This window comes from Podarcis tiliguerta, assembly GCF_965153285.1.
Source record: "Podarcis tiliguerta genome assembly, chromosome: 8".
NCBI lineage: Eukaryota > Metazoa > Chordata > Lepidosauria > Squamata > Lacertidae > Podarcis > Podarcis tiliguerta.
In genome coordinates this window covers 68,926,934-68,943,782 of record NC_139541.1, presented here as the reverse complement: position 1 = coordinate 68,943,782, position 16,849 = coordinate 68,926,934, and the positions used below count along the sequence as shown (strand labels likewise).

At 45.4% G+C, this 16,849-nt stretch overlaps 1 protein-coding gene across 1 annotated transcript in view; it reads left to right on the top strand.

Moving 5' to 3' along the window:
* NFKBID (NFKB inhibitor delta) overlaps nucleotides 1–16,849 on the top strand; it is a gene marked incomplete at its 5' end in the record, with an annotated part of 29,608 nt that overhangs the window by 6,277 nt on the left and 6,482 nt on the right. The window contains 6 exons of the mRNA XM_083453467.1: nucleotides 8,492–8,595; nucleotides 10,815–10,848; nucleotides 11,146–11,444; nucleotides 12,132–12,343; nucleotides 13,141–13,246; nucleotides 15,439–15,585. Of these exons, the coding sequence (XP_083309593.1) occupies nucleotides 8,492–8,595; nucleotides 10,815–10,848; nucleotides 11,146–11,444; nucleotides 12,132–12,343; nucleotides 13,141–13,246; nucleotides 15,439–15,585 (902 nt within the window). The remainder of the gene's footprint in view (nucleotides 1–8,491; nucleotides 8,596–10,814; nucleotides 10,849–11,145; nucleotides 11,445–12,131; nucleotides 12,344–13,140; nucleotides 13,247–15,438; nucleotides 15,586–16,849) is intronic.

Below are 16,849 nucleotides of genomic sequence, written 5' to 3'. Positions count from 1 at the left end.
CATGCAGAGAGGCCCAGGTTTCCCACCGTAATAAAAGATGCTATATCTATTATATTGACCTCTTGTTCAACAGTTTAAGACTAGAGAGAGACTGGCATTTCCTGCATGGGTAGCCTTGATAATACAAGGCAAGGCAAGCACTGTGCTTGCAACAGCTGCTTTTGCCAGCAGTTTGCAAACAACATAAAGTTCATTCAGCTAACAGATATTAAAATCTCTTTCAAATAAGGGCTCCTCCAGGTGATCTATTGAATCAGCATTCATATCCATTTGCTTGTGCAAAGCTTGTGCACTGGGTAGCTTACATCTGGTCTTTATTGGGTATGGGTTCTGATTTGTTGGTCGGGAGGTGATAAAGCAATGAGCATTCATCCTTATTTGCTTTTGTGATGGTTAAATGAATTCCTGTTTATCATTCTCCCCACACTTTCCCCGTCACTTTCCTAACTGCAAAAAAGTCCTCTCTCTCGCTTTCTCTCTTTTTTAAAAGTGGATTTGTTCCGCCAAGGTGACAGAGTGCTTAAACCCACTTGAATTATGCAGACCTACATTTCCAGAATGCACGTCAATCCCTCCCGCAAAATTCAGGCAGTCAGGAGGTGACCTTCCGTGTTTTAAGTTGGCACGAAAATAGAAGCAGGCGAGGGTCTCCAGGGAGATTATTCCATAGCTTTGGCACTGCTGCTTGATGGTTACTAGTTGAGATGGCTTTCGAAAAGAATTGAGCGATCTCAAGAGGGATAGGTCTCCATCAACAGTGATTAGCCAATGATAGCAGTGATCAGCCTCCTCTAGAGGCTGCTTTTGCAGAAGAAGTTACCAAGGAAGAACCTTCTTAACTACTTCTGGGGTGGGGGCACCTAGAGTAGGATGAGGGCCACTCGAATGGCCTAATCAATAATATTAAGATTATTTAATGATATAATTTTGACAGCTGCACTGTTGGGAACGCTTCCTTGCATTTACACTGGATTAACAGCCTGCTAATTGGGATTAAACTGGGTCATACATTAGCTACATATCAGTGCTCTGCTATGGCCCCAGTCCAAATCAGGAGCTCTACATTCTCCATCCGTACAGTGGTGGGTGGAGACAAGGGGAAGGCAGGGAATTCCATTGAAGTAAGTGAGAGAGACGTGTGTGTTTTTCTCTTCCCTATGCATTCTGCAGCCACAGCAGGGAGCCTGAAAGAGATCAAGACCATAGCCAAGGGCAGGGGGTTAAAGCCTTCTACTACCACGCTAAGCTCCTAGTCTGGACTGGAAGGCCCAAACTGGTGGTTTGTGTTTTAACAACCCTGTACTTAAGGGCACAGATTTGTCAAGCTAGTCAACCTTGGTTCCCCAGATGTTGCTGGGATGGACTACAACTCCCATCATCCCTAGCTATCTCACCCAATAGTCAGGGATGATGGGAGCTGTAGTCCACCAACACTGTCCCTCTAGTTTCCTCTGATGGCTCCCAGTTCCAGTATAAAGATAGAGGGGTTACTCTACCTCCACCATTCATGATTTACAATGGCGAATTATTGGAGGGCATTTAATCTGGCTCTCACATCTCTGTGTATACCACTTTCAATTCCTTTCCGCTGATTTATTTACCCCTTGAATGAGGCAGGCAACCCAATGAGGAGGTGGCAAGGCAGTCTAGATCACATTAGACTGTAGGTGGATGTATCTCCTCTTTTGAACAATGTCAGAGGTGGGGATTCTCTTCCAGCCCAAGGGCCACATTCCCTGCTGGGCAACCTTCCAGGGGCCACATTACAGAGGTGAGCAGAGCCAGGGGAAAAACTGGGCAGAGCAATTAAAGCAAATGGTACCTTTGTGCCTTAGGTGCACAACTCTCTCTGTCCTCCATCCAGGAAGCAAGAGGCATGATCAGAGTTCAGGGACTCATTCCAGCCTGGCAAAATTCATTCAATGGCTCAAAGCCAGGCAAGTAAAGGGTGTGGCTGGAGAGGGGGTGTGGCCTGGGGAAAATTCCAAGGGCCAGATAATGGGGCTTTGAGGGCCACATTTGTTCCCCAGGCTGGAGATTTCCCACTCCTGGTTTATGGAATATTTGCTGCCATATTGGTCCACCATAATTTTTTAAAATTCAAAACACTGGCAAGATAATACTTCTATAAAGACCAAGAAAACCCTAGTAGGACTCGTCTCCAGCCTGGGTGTTTCCTGTGAGTGTGTAGGATAGCTGAAAGTGAAGGGGTATTTAGGGATATGGCAAGAATCCCCGGTCTGGGCCAAGATACAGTTTTCAGAACTGTTGAAGGTGGAATTTCTGAATTAAAAACAAACATTAATTTCAAGCTCTCAGTTAAGATATCATTTTCAGGAATCTAGATGTTAATTTTTCTTTCCTGGTGCATGAGATTGTATGTGTAGGATGGGATTGTGTGCAGGAGGGGCTCCATTTTACTGCCCCCCAGAAGGATGGCAACTTGAAGTGCTGTAGCAAAAGAGGGATTTCCATCACAAACCTCCGTCTCCCAAATCTAGTACTCTGCTTCTACTATTTATCTAAACCAGCAAAGCTTGCTAGCAGGCCTTGGCGTAGTTCCTAAAGAGACTTGAAGTGGAGCTCTAGGAAAGGCAAAGGGTATGTCCAAGAATGGACTAATTGTTGCCACCCTCAAGTCAAGCAGGAAAGTAGTGTTGCAGAGAAAACTCAATTTGGTAAACATTTAAAGGTGAACTTCTCAAATTTTCACTTTCCAAAACAATAAGAGTATTGAAACCCAGACATCCTTTCTAAATTCGAACTTCCCCAAATTTAGCAACGTATGGGGGATAACCTGTCTCATTTAACCAACATGCTTAAGTCTATTTAATGCATAAAGGGGTTAATACCATAGAGTAAGCTGTCTTGCCAGCTGTCCTTAGCTGTGTTCACTTCCCTTACCTTAGAGGATATAGGTAATCAAGACTATTGTACCTCCTCTCAGTCTACCTGGTGATCTCGGTGTGTGAAGAAGCTAAGCTGGTTGCTCCAGCTTACGTGAACAGCTTTCACAAGTCATTCTTGTGTTCCATACCAATAATTTACAAACTTTCACCATTTTGGAACTAAACTAAGTTTTACTGCCTGTGCAACTTTTCCTGAATGTTGTATGGTATGGAAAAGCACATGAATCCGGCCTTTGGAGAGTTTGTAAGTAAACCATTTTAAACTTACCAGATGTGTGTGGTTAGAGGGAAGTTTTGGAACCCGCAAGGACATATTTTAAAGGCCTAAGCCCATATTTCCATGGTTTACTTTATTGCATATTTTATTACGTTTAAATCTCTGCTGGGGTTCTCTCATTGCAGAGTACTTGCCCCAGCCTTGGATCTTGGCATCCAGGATTTCTCCTTTTATACCTACCTTTTTCCTTGCACCAACAATGTATTTCCCCATCCAAGTCATGTGTACATGAATGCATATGCTAAGGTAAAGTTTGTATTTTTAAAATGCATGTATTTGTGATAATAACATAGGAAAAAATGCATTACTTAGGGGAGATTGGGGGGGGGAATGCTTATCTTAGGCAAAAATTGCATACAAATGTGCATATTAGAGGAAATTTGCGCTAAAATACTGATTAATTTTCCTGAACCCTTAAAAAAAAAGAACCACATAAACTGATGTGGAAATGTGGAGAAATGAACTTTAGGTTGGAAAACTGAGAAACAGAGAGAATCCAAATTGGACATGGGCAAGACATACTGTTCAGACTAGGGATGGAATCCTGGATCTGCAGTACCTGCTCTGTACCTGACCATTACAAGGGTGGCGCTGCAGCATGGGAAAGATCAGAACAGTAAGTTCTTCCGCCCACAGGGATCTGAAGTGCCGAAACACTGCCTGCGACCTTGATTCAAATTTCCCAATGCCTGCCTTGCACTGTTTTCCTCTCTCTATAATAAAATTACAAAGGCAGTCTGTTTCCTCCGCCCAGCATTAAGTGTTCTCTCTAGTCCAATGCTCCAACCACTATACCACGCCGTAGACTACAATTCCCATCATCCTTGGCTGTGGGCCATGCTGGCTGAGGCTGGTGGGGGCTGGAGTCCAGCAACAGGAAGAGAGCACTCCTTTGACTTACACACTTGCATCTGCACCAGGGGACTCACCCTGAACCTTGCAGGTTTAGGTCACAGGATCCGGAAAGGAAATGTAGTTGAGTGGAGGAATAGCTCTGACCAGCAGCCCTTGCTGGCTGAGTTTTTCTTCCACATCATTTCCTTCACAGTGTCATGCCTTCCGTCAACGGAAGCGACGGCACTGCAAGTTGCCTTGTTTTTTACACCAGCAGCCAGGACAACAACCACAGCACATGCCTTTGAGCTGGCATGCTGCCTGCCATTCCCCTCCTCCTCACATTGCTTTTAACAGAGGACCGGGGAGGTGGGGGATGGCCACAATATCTGCGTTTGAGCATCACCTGCTCTGGAAAATATCCCTTGTGCGTCGAGAAGGGAAACCACAAGTGACGGAGATGAAAGGCCGAGGTTGGGTCAAAACAGGATTCATGAGCAGCACAGAGCTGTTATTTTCTGCCAGCAGCCTTGTCCCAGTAGCAGGCAGGGCAAACTCTGAATCATGTCACAGAAGTGCTCAGGAATTTAAGAGGGGCCTTCTGAGACTGTCACTATTTTGCAGGAGGAACCTGAGCATGTACTGGAACTTTAGGTCTCTGTAATAAAAAATTGGATCAAATCGCTCTGTCGCCCGAGCACAGGGCTTCTCAAACTGGGGTCTGCGGACTTCATTCACGTTTCCCCATTAAAGATCCGCCTTGATTTTTAACTGTATTTTTATTGCTTCTTTTATTTCTTATATTGATCCCTAATTACCTTTTTATTGCTTCCTTATCGCTCTATAGTTTTTAATTGCTTCACCGTTCCCTATGTCGCATTTTACAGCGTTGTATTTTGAATTCAGCGGAATTCAGATTGTAATGCAGTCAAATACAGCACATACAAAAGAAAAGAAACAATAGAAATGCAATTAAAAATCACACAGCACTCTGAAATTGCTACAATGGGCAGAAATGGTTCACTAAGACCCTCAGTGATTATCAATTGGTCCATTGGTCGGGGGTGGGGAGTTTGTAATTATAAATGTCCTGGTGCATTAATCTGATTTTTTTAAAAAAAAAAACACATATATTTTGCACTTTGGGAAGGGAAGAGAACATGCACTGAAAAGCGTGAGGTGAAGTAATGAGTAACAGGAAGACGTGTGAAGACCCTAGAAACAAATCAAGATGAATGCAGGATAAATACTCGTTGTCCATCCCATAAACAAGTCAGAGCAAATGCTCAAAAAAGACCCAGCATTCTAGCCGCACTGCAAGTTTTGTGCTAGCGAAATGAGGGTGAATGTTGAATATACGGGTTGCCTGGAGGAAAGATTAATTTGCTGTCAAGGCTCGGGTCTGGAATATATTGTTACTGGCACTGCAGATCCGCTGTTCCTTTGTTAGATTGGTGGTAACAGCCCAGAATGGTTTGCTGGTATTTTTTCAATGGGCTGTATGGCATGGTCTCCGGGTAGCTAGAAACCTCTCTCCATTTTTGAATGAGAAACAGGAGTTTGGAGGAGGTGGTGCCCCACTGATGAGGCAGCTATGCATGTGAGATAGGGGAGCTGGCAGGTTGGTAAGGACAATGGCCATGTGTATGGGTGACAGACAGACAGAGACACCACATGTAAGAATTTCTGGAAAGCTGAAATGGACAGTCTTTGAAGGATCTGCTTCATAGGAATGTCTACTTTTCCTTTGATGTACTCTGCTTCTTCACGTTGATGAATAAAGCAAATACTTCAAGGGCACTTCCGGACTGTTGCTATTCTTGAATGGGATGCAAGCACGTACTAGCAATTTCAGGTTGTGCAATTGTAGTTGAATTGTGCAAGAAAACTGCTTCCCCCAAAGATCTGGGTTTTTATATATATAAAAAGAAAGGAAAGTGATGGGGAAATGCCCTGGGAGGTGTGAGATAACACTTCCGTTGATGTAATGTCATCTAACCTCCCCGCAAACAAATCAGAATGAATGCTCATTGGGCAGCCATCATTGTCTAATCCTACAAATAAAGCATGCCTTCCCCCAAAGGATTCTGGGAGCCGTAGTTCATTAAGAGTACTGGAAAACCCCTATTCCCCTCACACAGCTACAATTTCCTACAGAATGGATGAGGAAGCCAGACTAGCCTCAAGACCACATTCCCACCATGCATTCAAAACACTAGGCTACCACTTTAAGTCATGGCTTCCCCTGTGAGCAAAGGATTGTGGGAGTTGTAGTCTTATATCATCTTATATCATCTGAAATTTGATTCAGTTCACATTTAAAGGAGAACCTGCCTAATTCACACTTTCCGAAGCAATATGCAAATCGAAGCACCGCTGTCTTTCAAAATCTCTGAATTTTGTAATGCTGTCCTCCAGCCAAGTAATAGCATATTTTTCCGTGTATAAGACGCCCCCATGTATAAGACGACCCCTATTTTTTGGAGCCCAAAATTAAGAAATTTGGCCAGAGCCTAAACCCAAACCCAAGCCCAGGCCACCTGAACCAGAGCCTGAACCCCTAATTTTGGGGTATTTTTTTTAGCAAAGAACATTGTCTTATACATGGAAAAATACGGTATGTACAAAAAGCATATACTGCGGTAAAGTGCATGTAAAAATGCATAAATTGGTGAAATAACATATACAAATGTATTATATTAAGGGAAACTGGCTTGCAAGAAATGTGTGTAGTAGGCAAAATTAGATACTGAAATTTTGTTTGTTGGAAAAATTCACACTGAAAAGCTGCTGAATTTTCATGAGCTTAAAAAAAAATGCAGGCCAATGTAGAAATGTGGAAAAGTGAACTTCAGATTGGAAAAGTGAGAAATGGAGAGAAATAGGCATTGACATATTGTTCACACATCTCTGCCCCTGACATGCTGAAACAGTGGAATCAGAGCAGTGTGAGAATTCTGCAGTTGCAATGTGAAAATGCAGTAATTAGCGCTAGGTCCAAAATAGGATTTCTGTTAGTTGCAGGGTAGAGCTACTTTGCCCTGCAATATGCAGTGGAAGCAGAAAGTGGCAAAATAACTCAAGATGTGCTGGTCTGAAAATGTTCACCATCTTTTCTGCAAGAAGTGCAGATACCAGCTTTTCTCAGTGCAAGGTTTGTGCTAGCTGGGTGCAGTTTTGCTAGGTGCAGACTATAAACAATTCTGGGGTACGTATGCCATTTAACTTTCCTTTTAGTCTTTGTGCAGGGAAGTTGTTGCATCACAAAGGAAGATGCTTATCCTTTTCTTGACAGGTTAGCTTTCTGCAAGCAGGGAAGCTTTGCTGTGGGTCTGTTTTCAAGAAGACCAGGGATGGGGAAATGGATTGGATTAGTAGATCAGATTCTTAGCTTCCTCATCCCCAGTCAGGCCAACTTTGACAGGTGTGGTCACCTACCTGTCAATCACCTGACATCCTCTGCCTGGAAAATGCACAGGGCTTTGAAAGAGCCAACATTCAGGTGATTGGCAGGGCCTTCGAACCCCATTTTCAGTAGGAATTTGCAGATTTACCTCCCCTACACCTGACTGATATCATATGTTATATCAAGAGTGGTGTAGTAGGGAGTGCCATTTTAGTTGCTGAAACTTAATTTTTTCAAATTTCTTCAGTGACGGGTCTTACAAATAAGTTTTGGGGTGTGAGAAATTCAGAGCTGCTATTCTTTTTTGTGACTGGACAACATTAACTTGAAAGTCTACATTTGAGGAAGAAGCACATGAGGCTTTCGGGAAGGCAAAGAATTTCAATTTTGTTTTCTGAAAATGCCAGGTAATGCTTAACAATAAGAATAATAGGAATGTAATCTAACTTGGCAAATCATTTTTCATGATTTCTATACAATTTTACACAGCTTTTACTTACCAAGCCAAACTAAATTATATTAATTTAACCAAAATATATTTTGAATTCCCAAGTCATGTTACAATGTTTCAGCACCCTTCATTTTTTTGAAATTTCAACATGCCCTAGTGGGGTGCGTCAGTATGGCTTGGCAAAAATGGCCCCATGGGCCAAATGGTGAGGCCTGGTGGGGCTAACTAGCCTGTAGCTTCCCCACTGATGAAATAGACCAGGGGTCAGCAACCTTTTTCAGCCGTGGGCTGGTCCACCGTGCCTCAGACCATGTTTTGGGCCAAGACTATATTTGGGGGGGGGGATGAACGAATTCCTATGCCCCACAAATAACCCAGAGATGCATTTTAAATAAAAGGACACATTCTACTCATGTAAAAACACATTGATTCCCAGACCGTCCGCAGGCCGGATTGAGAAGGCGATTGGGCTGCATCCGTCCCACGGGCCTTAGGTTGCCTACCCCTGAAATAGAAGGTGGGATGCTTGCATGCTTTTAGGAAATGATCTGATCCTAAGGTAGAGCTGTCCTCCTCTCAATCCTGACAACTCCATTTGCTCTCTCTGCTTTCAGGTTGCAAAGTTCCACGCAGCAGTTTAGCACCCCAGACTGTGCGGGAATTACTGGAACAAAAAAGGCAACAGCAGATGGTCCTTGGCCACAGCACTGGACCCCAGGTGAGTCATCCGCTGAAACCAGTTGCAATTGTTCCTTGCTTCCAGCAGCCCCTTCCAGCTAGATGTCTCCAGGAAACTTCCCAGCAGGACAGCAAGGCAGCAGCCCTCTCCTGCTGCTATTGCTCCCCACAGCAAGCATTCAGTGGCTGTTGCTTCTGAGCATAGAGGTGTCAGGAGCTTGTCCTGCACTTGAGTAGGACCCTGGCAGAGACACATGCCCAACTGGCATGTTCTCTCCCTCCTGGTCAATCGTTCGGGAGCTTCAAAAGCTTTCTTCAGCCTGAACATCACAGCGACCGATGCCAACGGACACCGGCACACTTAGGGATCCGCAGAGTCTTCGCAGTTCATGTGACAGACCTCAGCAACTCAGCATTTTGGCTAATCTACTTTATTTGCATATAAACACACACGGAGCTCTGCAACATGGCTCCCTCTCTCTCTAGCATCAGACTGCAAAGAGAAAAAGACAAAGGACAATAGTCCCACTTCACAGAACACAGTAACACAAACATCCTGTCTCCATCACTTCCCACTTTGTGGAGTCAAAACATACACCGTTATGTGATGGGCAACAATCCCATGACTGCAATCACGGAGCAGGAATTCTAACAAGAGGTTCCATGTGGCCATCATGACTGGTACCTGTTGACAGCCTTCTCGTCCAATGAATTTGTCTCAGCCTTCTAAGTTAGGGTCCGTCACCTAGACTAGCTGCACCTGGTTTGCATTCTTTGAGACGAGGGCTCTAGCCTTGTGTTAGAGCATCTGTCTTGCATGCAGAAGGCCCAGGGTTCAATCCCAAATAAAATTCCCAGCATTTCTGGGTCAGGCTGGGGAAAGATCCTGCCTGAAACCCTGGAGAGCAACTGCCAGTCAGTGGAGTTAGATGGACCAATGTTCTCCCCCCCCCCCCCAATAATTTTTATTAAATTTTCTGTTTTACATTTTAGAATACTCATTTAAGCAACCTTAAAATATCAGTGACTTTCCCTCTTCTCTTTCCATGGTTCATTTTGCATAGCATAAATCTCTGCATATTTTATATAAACTAAACCATTCAGTATTCCATTATTACATCCACCAAAACTTATTTACACTGTTGAATTTATCTTAATGCTGCCCATGTTTTCAAATATACACAATTCCCCCCCCCATATATTCAATAAACATTTTCCAATCTTTTTTTAAACGTATGTTCTTCTTGTTCTCTTATTCTATATGTTCTATCAGTTTAAGTTGCCATTTTTCTTTAGCTGGGACTTTGCTCGTTTTCCATTTGGGGGCTAACAAAACACGGGCCACAGTAGTGGCATACATAAATAACCTTTTTTGACATCTGGGAATTTCTGTCTGAATTCTTCCCAACAAAAAGGACCCTGGTTTATTTGTTTTTGAAAAGTACTTTTAAACTTTTTCCCCCCAATTCATTATGAATTATTTCCCAATACTCTTTTACCCTTTTACAGGTCCACCACATAGGATAGAATGTACCCCAAATGTTCATTCACATGGTCCCCAATTCATAACATGGGAAGAAGTTGCCTTCCGCTGAGTCAGAACATTGGTCCATCGTCCATGAGGGTAGATGGACCATTGTTCTGACTCAGCAGAAGGTGGCTTCTTCCTACGTTATGAATTGGGGACCATGCGAATGAACATTTGCGGCAGATTAAGGGGCAGCCTAGTCTAGGGTGGCAACCATAGCATGTTTTGATTTGGATTTGATATCCTGTTTTATCACTACACTACCAGAGCCAGGGTTTTTTCAAATTATTGGCCCTGTGCCATTTGATTCTGAATTGATTTTAGAATAAATTGATTTTAGAATGTATTTCAATTAGTTGATTGTGATTTTATGTAAATTGTGTTATTTTTACTGTTGTTAGCTGCTCTGAGCCCGGCTTCGGCTGGAGAGGGCGGGATATAAATAAAATTTTATTATTATTAAGGAGTCTCAAAGCAGCTCACAATCTCCTTCCCCTTCCTCCCCCACAACAAACACTCTGTTGGGTGAGTGGGGCTGAGAGACGTCAGAGAAGTGTGACTAGCCCAAGGCCACCCAGCAGCTGCATGTGGAGGAGCGGAGACGCGAACCCAGTTCACCAGATTACGAGTCCACCACTCTTAACCACTACACCACACTGGTCCAGACACAACCGCTTTATTACCTTTACCAGGCTCATTACTGATCCTCTTTTTTTACTCTTCCTCTGCAGGTACCCCCAGGAGTTTTCGAAGCCAACCAAACAGGTGAGTGGATATGGACACACTGGGATGCTTTCCTTCCCCCATAGAGTCGGTGCGCCTGTAACGGCTACTAACGTTCTGTCTGCACTGGTGGAGGCAGTATGCTTCTGCATCCCAGTTGCTGGAAACCACAGGAAGGGAGAGGTGTTTTTGAGCTTGGGTCCTGCTTTCGGGCTTCCCATGGGCATCTGGTTGGCCCCAGTAAGAACAGGATGCTGGGCTAGAGAGACCACTGGCCTGATCTAGCAGGGCTTTTCTTCTGCTTCTGTATTCTTTGCTCATCTGAGTCCCTCTTCCTAGAGCCTCCCAGAGCAGCTGAGGGAAGAGGACCGACTCCAGGACAGACAGCTGCTCCCGAGTACCCAGTCGCGGCCTTTCCCACCTGGCAGCCAGACACCTCAAGCCAAGCAGCCTTCCCTGCCGACTGCCACTACCAGCCAGTGGACCCCACCAAGAACTACCTCCTTCCACATCCAGGGCCCCAGTATGGCATCATCAACCCCTTTACTTCTTTGGAAGCCAATGTTTATGGGCCTGCAGGACCTAGTACCACCGAGGGAGTGTACGGTTCCAAGATGGCGTCAGCGGTGGATTATGAGGTGAATGTGGAATTATGAGGGGATGTGGGTGGGTGAGGATTGGCTCAAACTGGAGACAGTACATAAATAAAGACACTCACAGGACTGAAATAAAACTCATAACGTTTATTGTAAACATTTGGTTAGACCACAATATGTAATGCTGTAATATAATAAGGAATGTATGACTAAAGTATAATACAAAAATTTACTAAGGAATTATAGACATTTATAGAATGTATATAGAGTAATCACGCTTAAGTAAGAGCAATGTAGAGAAGCCAGAAGAGGGGTGGAGGGAAGTTAATTCGGATAAGATATAGATTGAAAGGAGAATAATATTGTTAAGTTGTATTGTGTTTAAGGTATTTGGGGAAAAATAAAAAAAAAATTGGGGGGGGGACAAACAAACTGGAGACAAGGAAGGGGCTCATGCTATCATCTTGATCTGTTTTTTAAACAGCAATTTTCCTGTTCCAAGGATATCCATGGGAATGTACCTCCATTCCCCATTTGTGGAATGCTTGCCCCAGGGAGGTTCAGAGTCAGAAACTGTTTCCAAGCCTAATTTTGGTGGGAGGAGGGGGCCCTGGAAATGCCTCTGTGAACATACATGTGCCCACATTGGCAACCCTGACGTATATCTGGGGGGGGGGGGGGAGATTGGTAATATTGCAATGCTTCTTTACCATGGTTTCTTCCACACAGACGGCAGTCTCTGAAACCGGGCCTTTGGACCTCTTCCCCGCTTCTGGGGGTGTCTGCCTGCAGCAGGAAATGAACAACCCCTGCCTCCTTCCCGAGGAGAATTTCCCGGCCTCATCCATGGAAGTGGATCCTGGGGAACTGGCCCAAGCTCGGGCAGAGATCCGGAACACAGAACTGCCTCTTCTGCTACATCAAGATGAGGATGGAGACACGTAAGTCTGTTGCCGGTGGTGAGGGCACTGATTCCCACCCACCCCAACCCCCCAGGAAATTGCTTTGAATACCATCCCACTCGGGTCCTCACTTTGTCCCCTTTGAAGTAAGGTGGCTGTGTGTCCTACTTTATAGCAGATAGTCCTCTGTCTGGCCCAGGGTCACATTCATTTTAAAAAAATGGTTTCCCCCAAAGAATCATGGGAGTTGTAGTTTGATATGGGTACCGGGAAATGCAGCTGTAAACTACAGTTCCCATGATTCTTTGGGGGAAGGCATGTGCTCTAAATGTATGATCACATGTGGATATGACCCCAGTTGGACAGATAAAGACGAATAACCCTAAGAAGGGAGAGTAGGGAAATTGCCCATGGACAATTTAGTGACTCTGAGCAGGTATGCCTTAGCACAGTCTTCCTCACTATGGTGAAATGTGCTCTATTTCTGTTTATAGTCATTGTTTCAAAATTTGGTTCTTATATACGTTCAGATTGTTATATTGTATGTTTATTACATTTATTTGACATTTAGATGCCACCTTTCTACACATGGTTCTGTCCCCAGCTTTTATCCTCCCAACAATCCTGTGAGGCAGGCTAATTCTGAGGAAGAGGGAGAACCATTGGCCCATGTGAAATCTATGGCTGAGCAGGGATCAGAACCAGGGTCTCCTTAGTCCTAGTCCGAGACTCCAGCCACTACATCAGGCGGTTCTTTCGCAGCATTGCCAGGGGAGAAGAGTCTTGTCTGCCAATTGCCAAGTTCTTAAACTATTTCGTGCCCCTCTCCTCTTCAGGTTTCTGCATCTATATGTGGCCAAAGGACACCGGCCGCTGGCATATGCTACTGCTGAGGTATTCCGGGAGTGTGGCCAGCTTGACGTCAAAGAGCACAGGGGGAAGGTGAGGATGAGGCCTGGGCTTAATTCTCCTTGCATGGAGGAGGCACATGAATATCTTTCTCCAGCTGTCTCATAGGGTCGTCTCCAAGTATGTCCTACACATAGAATCATAGAATTGTAGGTGAAATATACTTGTCCTGCAGTGATTTCATGCTCTTTACTGCAGCTTGTAAAACAGTGATTGAATTCCCCCCCAAACCTTAGGCTTTTATATTCAGTGGATGCTCGGGTTGCGAATGTGATCCATGCGGGAAGCATGTTCGCAACCCGCAGCGCCGCCCCTGTGCACGCGCAGTTCGCGATTTGGCATTTCTGCGCATGCGCAAAGTGCAATTTAGCGCTTCTGCACATGCGCAAGCGCCGAAACCCAGAAGTAACCCGTTCTGGTACTTCCGGGTTCAGCGCGGTGCACAACCCGAAATCGCGCAACCCGAAGCGTCCGTAACCCAAGGTATGACTGTACATTATTTACACGATGAGTCCCATCTGACTGGCTGATTATGCTTCCCTCCTGGAGCCTGATTGGTCTTCTCCTGCAGGCCAATCAGTTGTTGCATTCTAGGATCCTACCAGCCTAATAGGCTGATTAATTTCCTCCTGGAGCCTGATTGGTCTTCTCCTGCAAGCCAATCAGTTGTTGCATTCTAGGATCCTACCTGCCTATTGTTCTAGGATCCAAGCTTAGTACATAACAGTAGGGTTGGGAGGGACCCAGAGAGGTATCTATTCCAACCCCCTGCAATACAGGAAAAACAGCTGAAGAATCCCTGATAGATGGCTACCTAAGGAAGGAGAGTCCATCACCTCCTGGGGGAGCTCTTACCATCAGAAAGTTCTTCCTAATGTTTAGTCAGACTCTCCTTGCTTATCATCTGAATCCAGCATACTCATCTGAAATTAATGGATCTAAAGATAGGCTTGAATGCATTAATTTGAATGGGTCTACTCTAGCATTGGACTAGCATTGGCAACAGCCCTATAGCATTTAGAATTTATTTCATAAGCTACATATTTGCTATGGAATACATCCAAGGTCAGTCAAACGCCAGTCTATGGAGTTATGTCCATTCATTTCAGAGGGTCTGCTATGAGTATCTTAGATGACTATCACTCTATTCTTTCCTACAGGTATCCAGGCAACCTATTTGTTGTGACTTTCACTGATTATTCTGATTTCTTTTCTTGTGTGTGTTTTCAAATGCACTTACTCTGCCATTCTAACGGTATATGTACTTCATTTCTGGTTCATACATGTTTAGAAATTCAATTTATGTTCTCTGTTATTCCATATTGGATCCCGCTGTGACAGCTATTTTAAAACCCATCAGGCAATTTATAAAATAAAGGGATAAAAAGTAAATAAATGTCAAAGAAAGAAACAACTATCTCACATTTAGAAGACATCTGAAGGCAGTCCTGTTTAGGGAAGTTTCTAAAAGTCTTTTAAAAGTCAGAAAGTAGTTTATTTCCTTGATATCTGATGGGAGGGCATTCCACAGGGCAGGCACCACTACTGAGAAGGCCCTCTGCCAGGTTCCCTGTGGCTTCACTTCTTGCAGTGAGGGAACTGCCAGAAGGCCCTCGGTGCTGGACCTCAGTGTCCCTCCCTGTGAGAAGCCAAGACATCTGAAGGCAGCCCTGTTTAGGGAAGCTTTTAATGTATAATTGATTATTGTTTTTTAATATTCTGTTGGAAGCTGCCCAGAGTGGCTGGGGAAACCCAGCCAGATGGGCGGGGTATGTATAAATGAATAAATAAATAAATATTATTATTATTATTATCTCTCTGCTCTTCACTAAATGTGCCTCCTGTCCAGCTCCCCTGTAACACCTTGCAGTCCACTAATGCCTCTTGCTTGTTGGGATGGGTGATGGGTGTTCAGAAACTTAGCCTATGCTACAAAGGTGATATTTGCATTCATTGCTCCACCCACTTTTGCCTATGGCCCCGCCCACCATTGGCATGTGGCCCTCAGAAGGTTGCCCAAAAGGAAATGCAGACCTCAGGCTGAAACAGGCTTTGCACGCCTGGTGTATATGCATCGAAGTAGCGAATGCTCCCTTCCGTCAACTTGTGCCTGTTGCCTATCAACTGCTGCCCTAGATAGCTGCCTAGAACCAGGCGCCTGGCAAGGCTGAGCTCTGCCACTCCCAGCCACAGCCACTCACTGCTATTCCTCTCTGTGTGCCCAGACTCCGCTGCTAGTGGCGGCTGCAGCAAATCAGCCTGGGATCGTGAAGGACCTGATCGTGCTGGGAGCGGACATCAACGCTGCAGACCAGAAGGGGCAGACTGTGCTGCACCTTGGCGCCACCTATGGGCTGCCCAGTGTCATTGAGGTGAGTGTCCCTATTGCATGGCTAACATTTAAGAATGATGGGAGTCGCTTCCCAACAATACCTGGAGCGCCACAGGGGAAAAGCATAGCTCAGTGGTAGAGCACCTGTCTTGCATGCAGAAGGTCTCTGGTTCAATCCCAGGCATCTCCCAGTAGGGCTGGGAAATCAGGGTCATAGGAAGTGGGGCGCGGGATGTGGGGTCCACCCCGAGTGTCATCCTTGAGGGGGGTGACAAAATAGTACACCATGGAGGGCAGCACTTACCACGGGGCGTGGCCTGCAGCACACCCAAGCCACACATCTCTCCTGGGAGTGACACAGTGGCTCGGGCCCCCGCACTGCCCGAAATGGCAGCATGGAGCTTGCATCCACCAGGCGGACTCTGTGGGCAGCTCGCCATGACACCCCTGTGCGTGGATCACCCCGCCCCCGCTGTTCCAGGTACTGGAGCAGCTAGCTATGCCCCTGTGGGAAATATTCCCTGCCAGGAATCCTGAAGAGCCTCTGGCAGTCACTGCAGGCAATATTAATGGCCCGATTCAGTACAAGGCAGCTGTCTATGGTCCCATCGCTGCTAGCAACGCCAGCCCTATCATCAGGCAAAGTGATGCAATTGCCTCGGGTGGCAAAAGCTCAAGGGCAGCAGCCGGGCCATTCCTTCAGAAGAAGAAGAAGAAGAAGAAGAAGAGTTTGGATTTGATATCCCGCTTTATCACTACCCAAAGGAGTCTCAAAGCGGCTAACATTCTCCTTTCCCTTCCTCCCCCACAACAAACACTCCGTGAGGTGAGTGGGGCTGAGAGACTTCAGAGAAGTGTGACTAGCCCAAGGTCACCCAGCAGCTGCAAGTGGAGGAGCAGGGAAGCGAACCCAGTTCACCAGATTACGAGTCCACCGCTTTTAACCACTACACCACACTGACTCTCTACTATAGCACCCAGCCACCACCAACTCCAACTCCCATGAGCCAGCGGGGCCAATAGTTGGGGTTGGTGGGATCTGGGCCTCACGCTGCCTCATCGCAGAGTTCAAATTGCAGCAGCGTTTCCGTCATTTGTTCCTTTTTATACTCCTGCAAATGTTAGCAGCACGATAGCACATACAGCAGGCCAATGCTTTCCCCATCGCTTGATCTCCATGCATGGACAATGGGTATCCGATAAAATTCTATTTATTTGTTTAGGAGTATTTATAACCTGCCGACCAACTGATGTTCTTGAGGCAGCTTACAGAGCCTTTAAAACCAATGAAACAGGCTGTGATG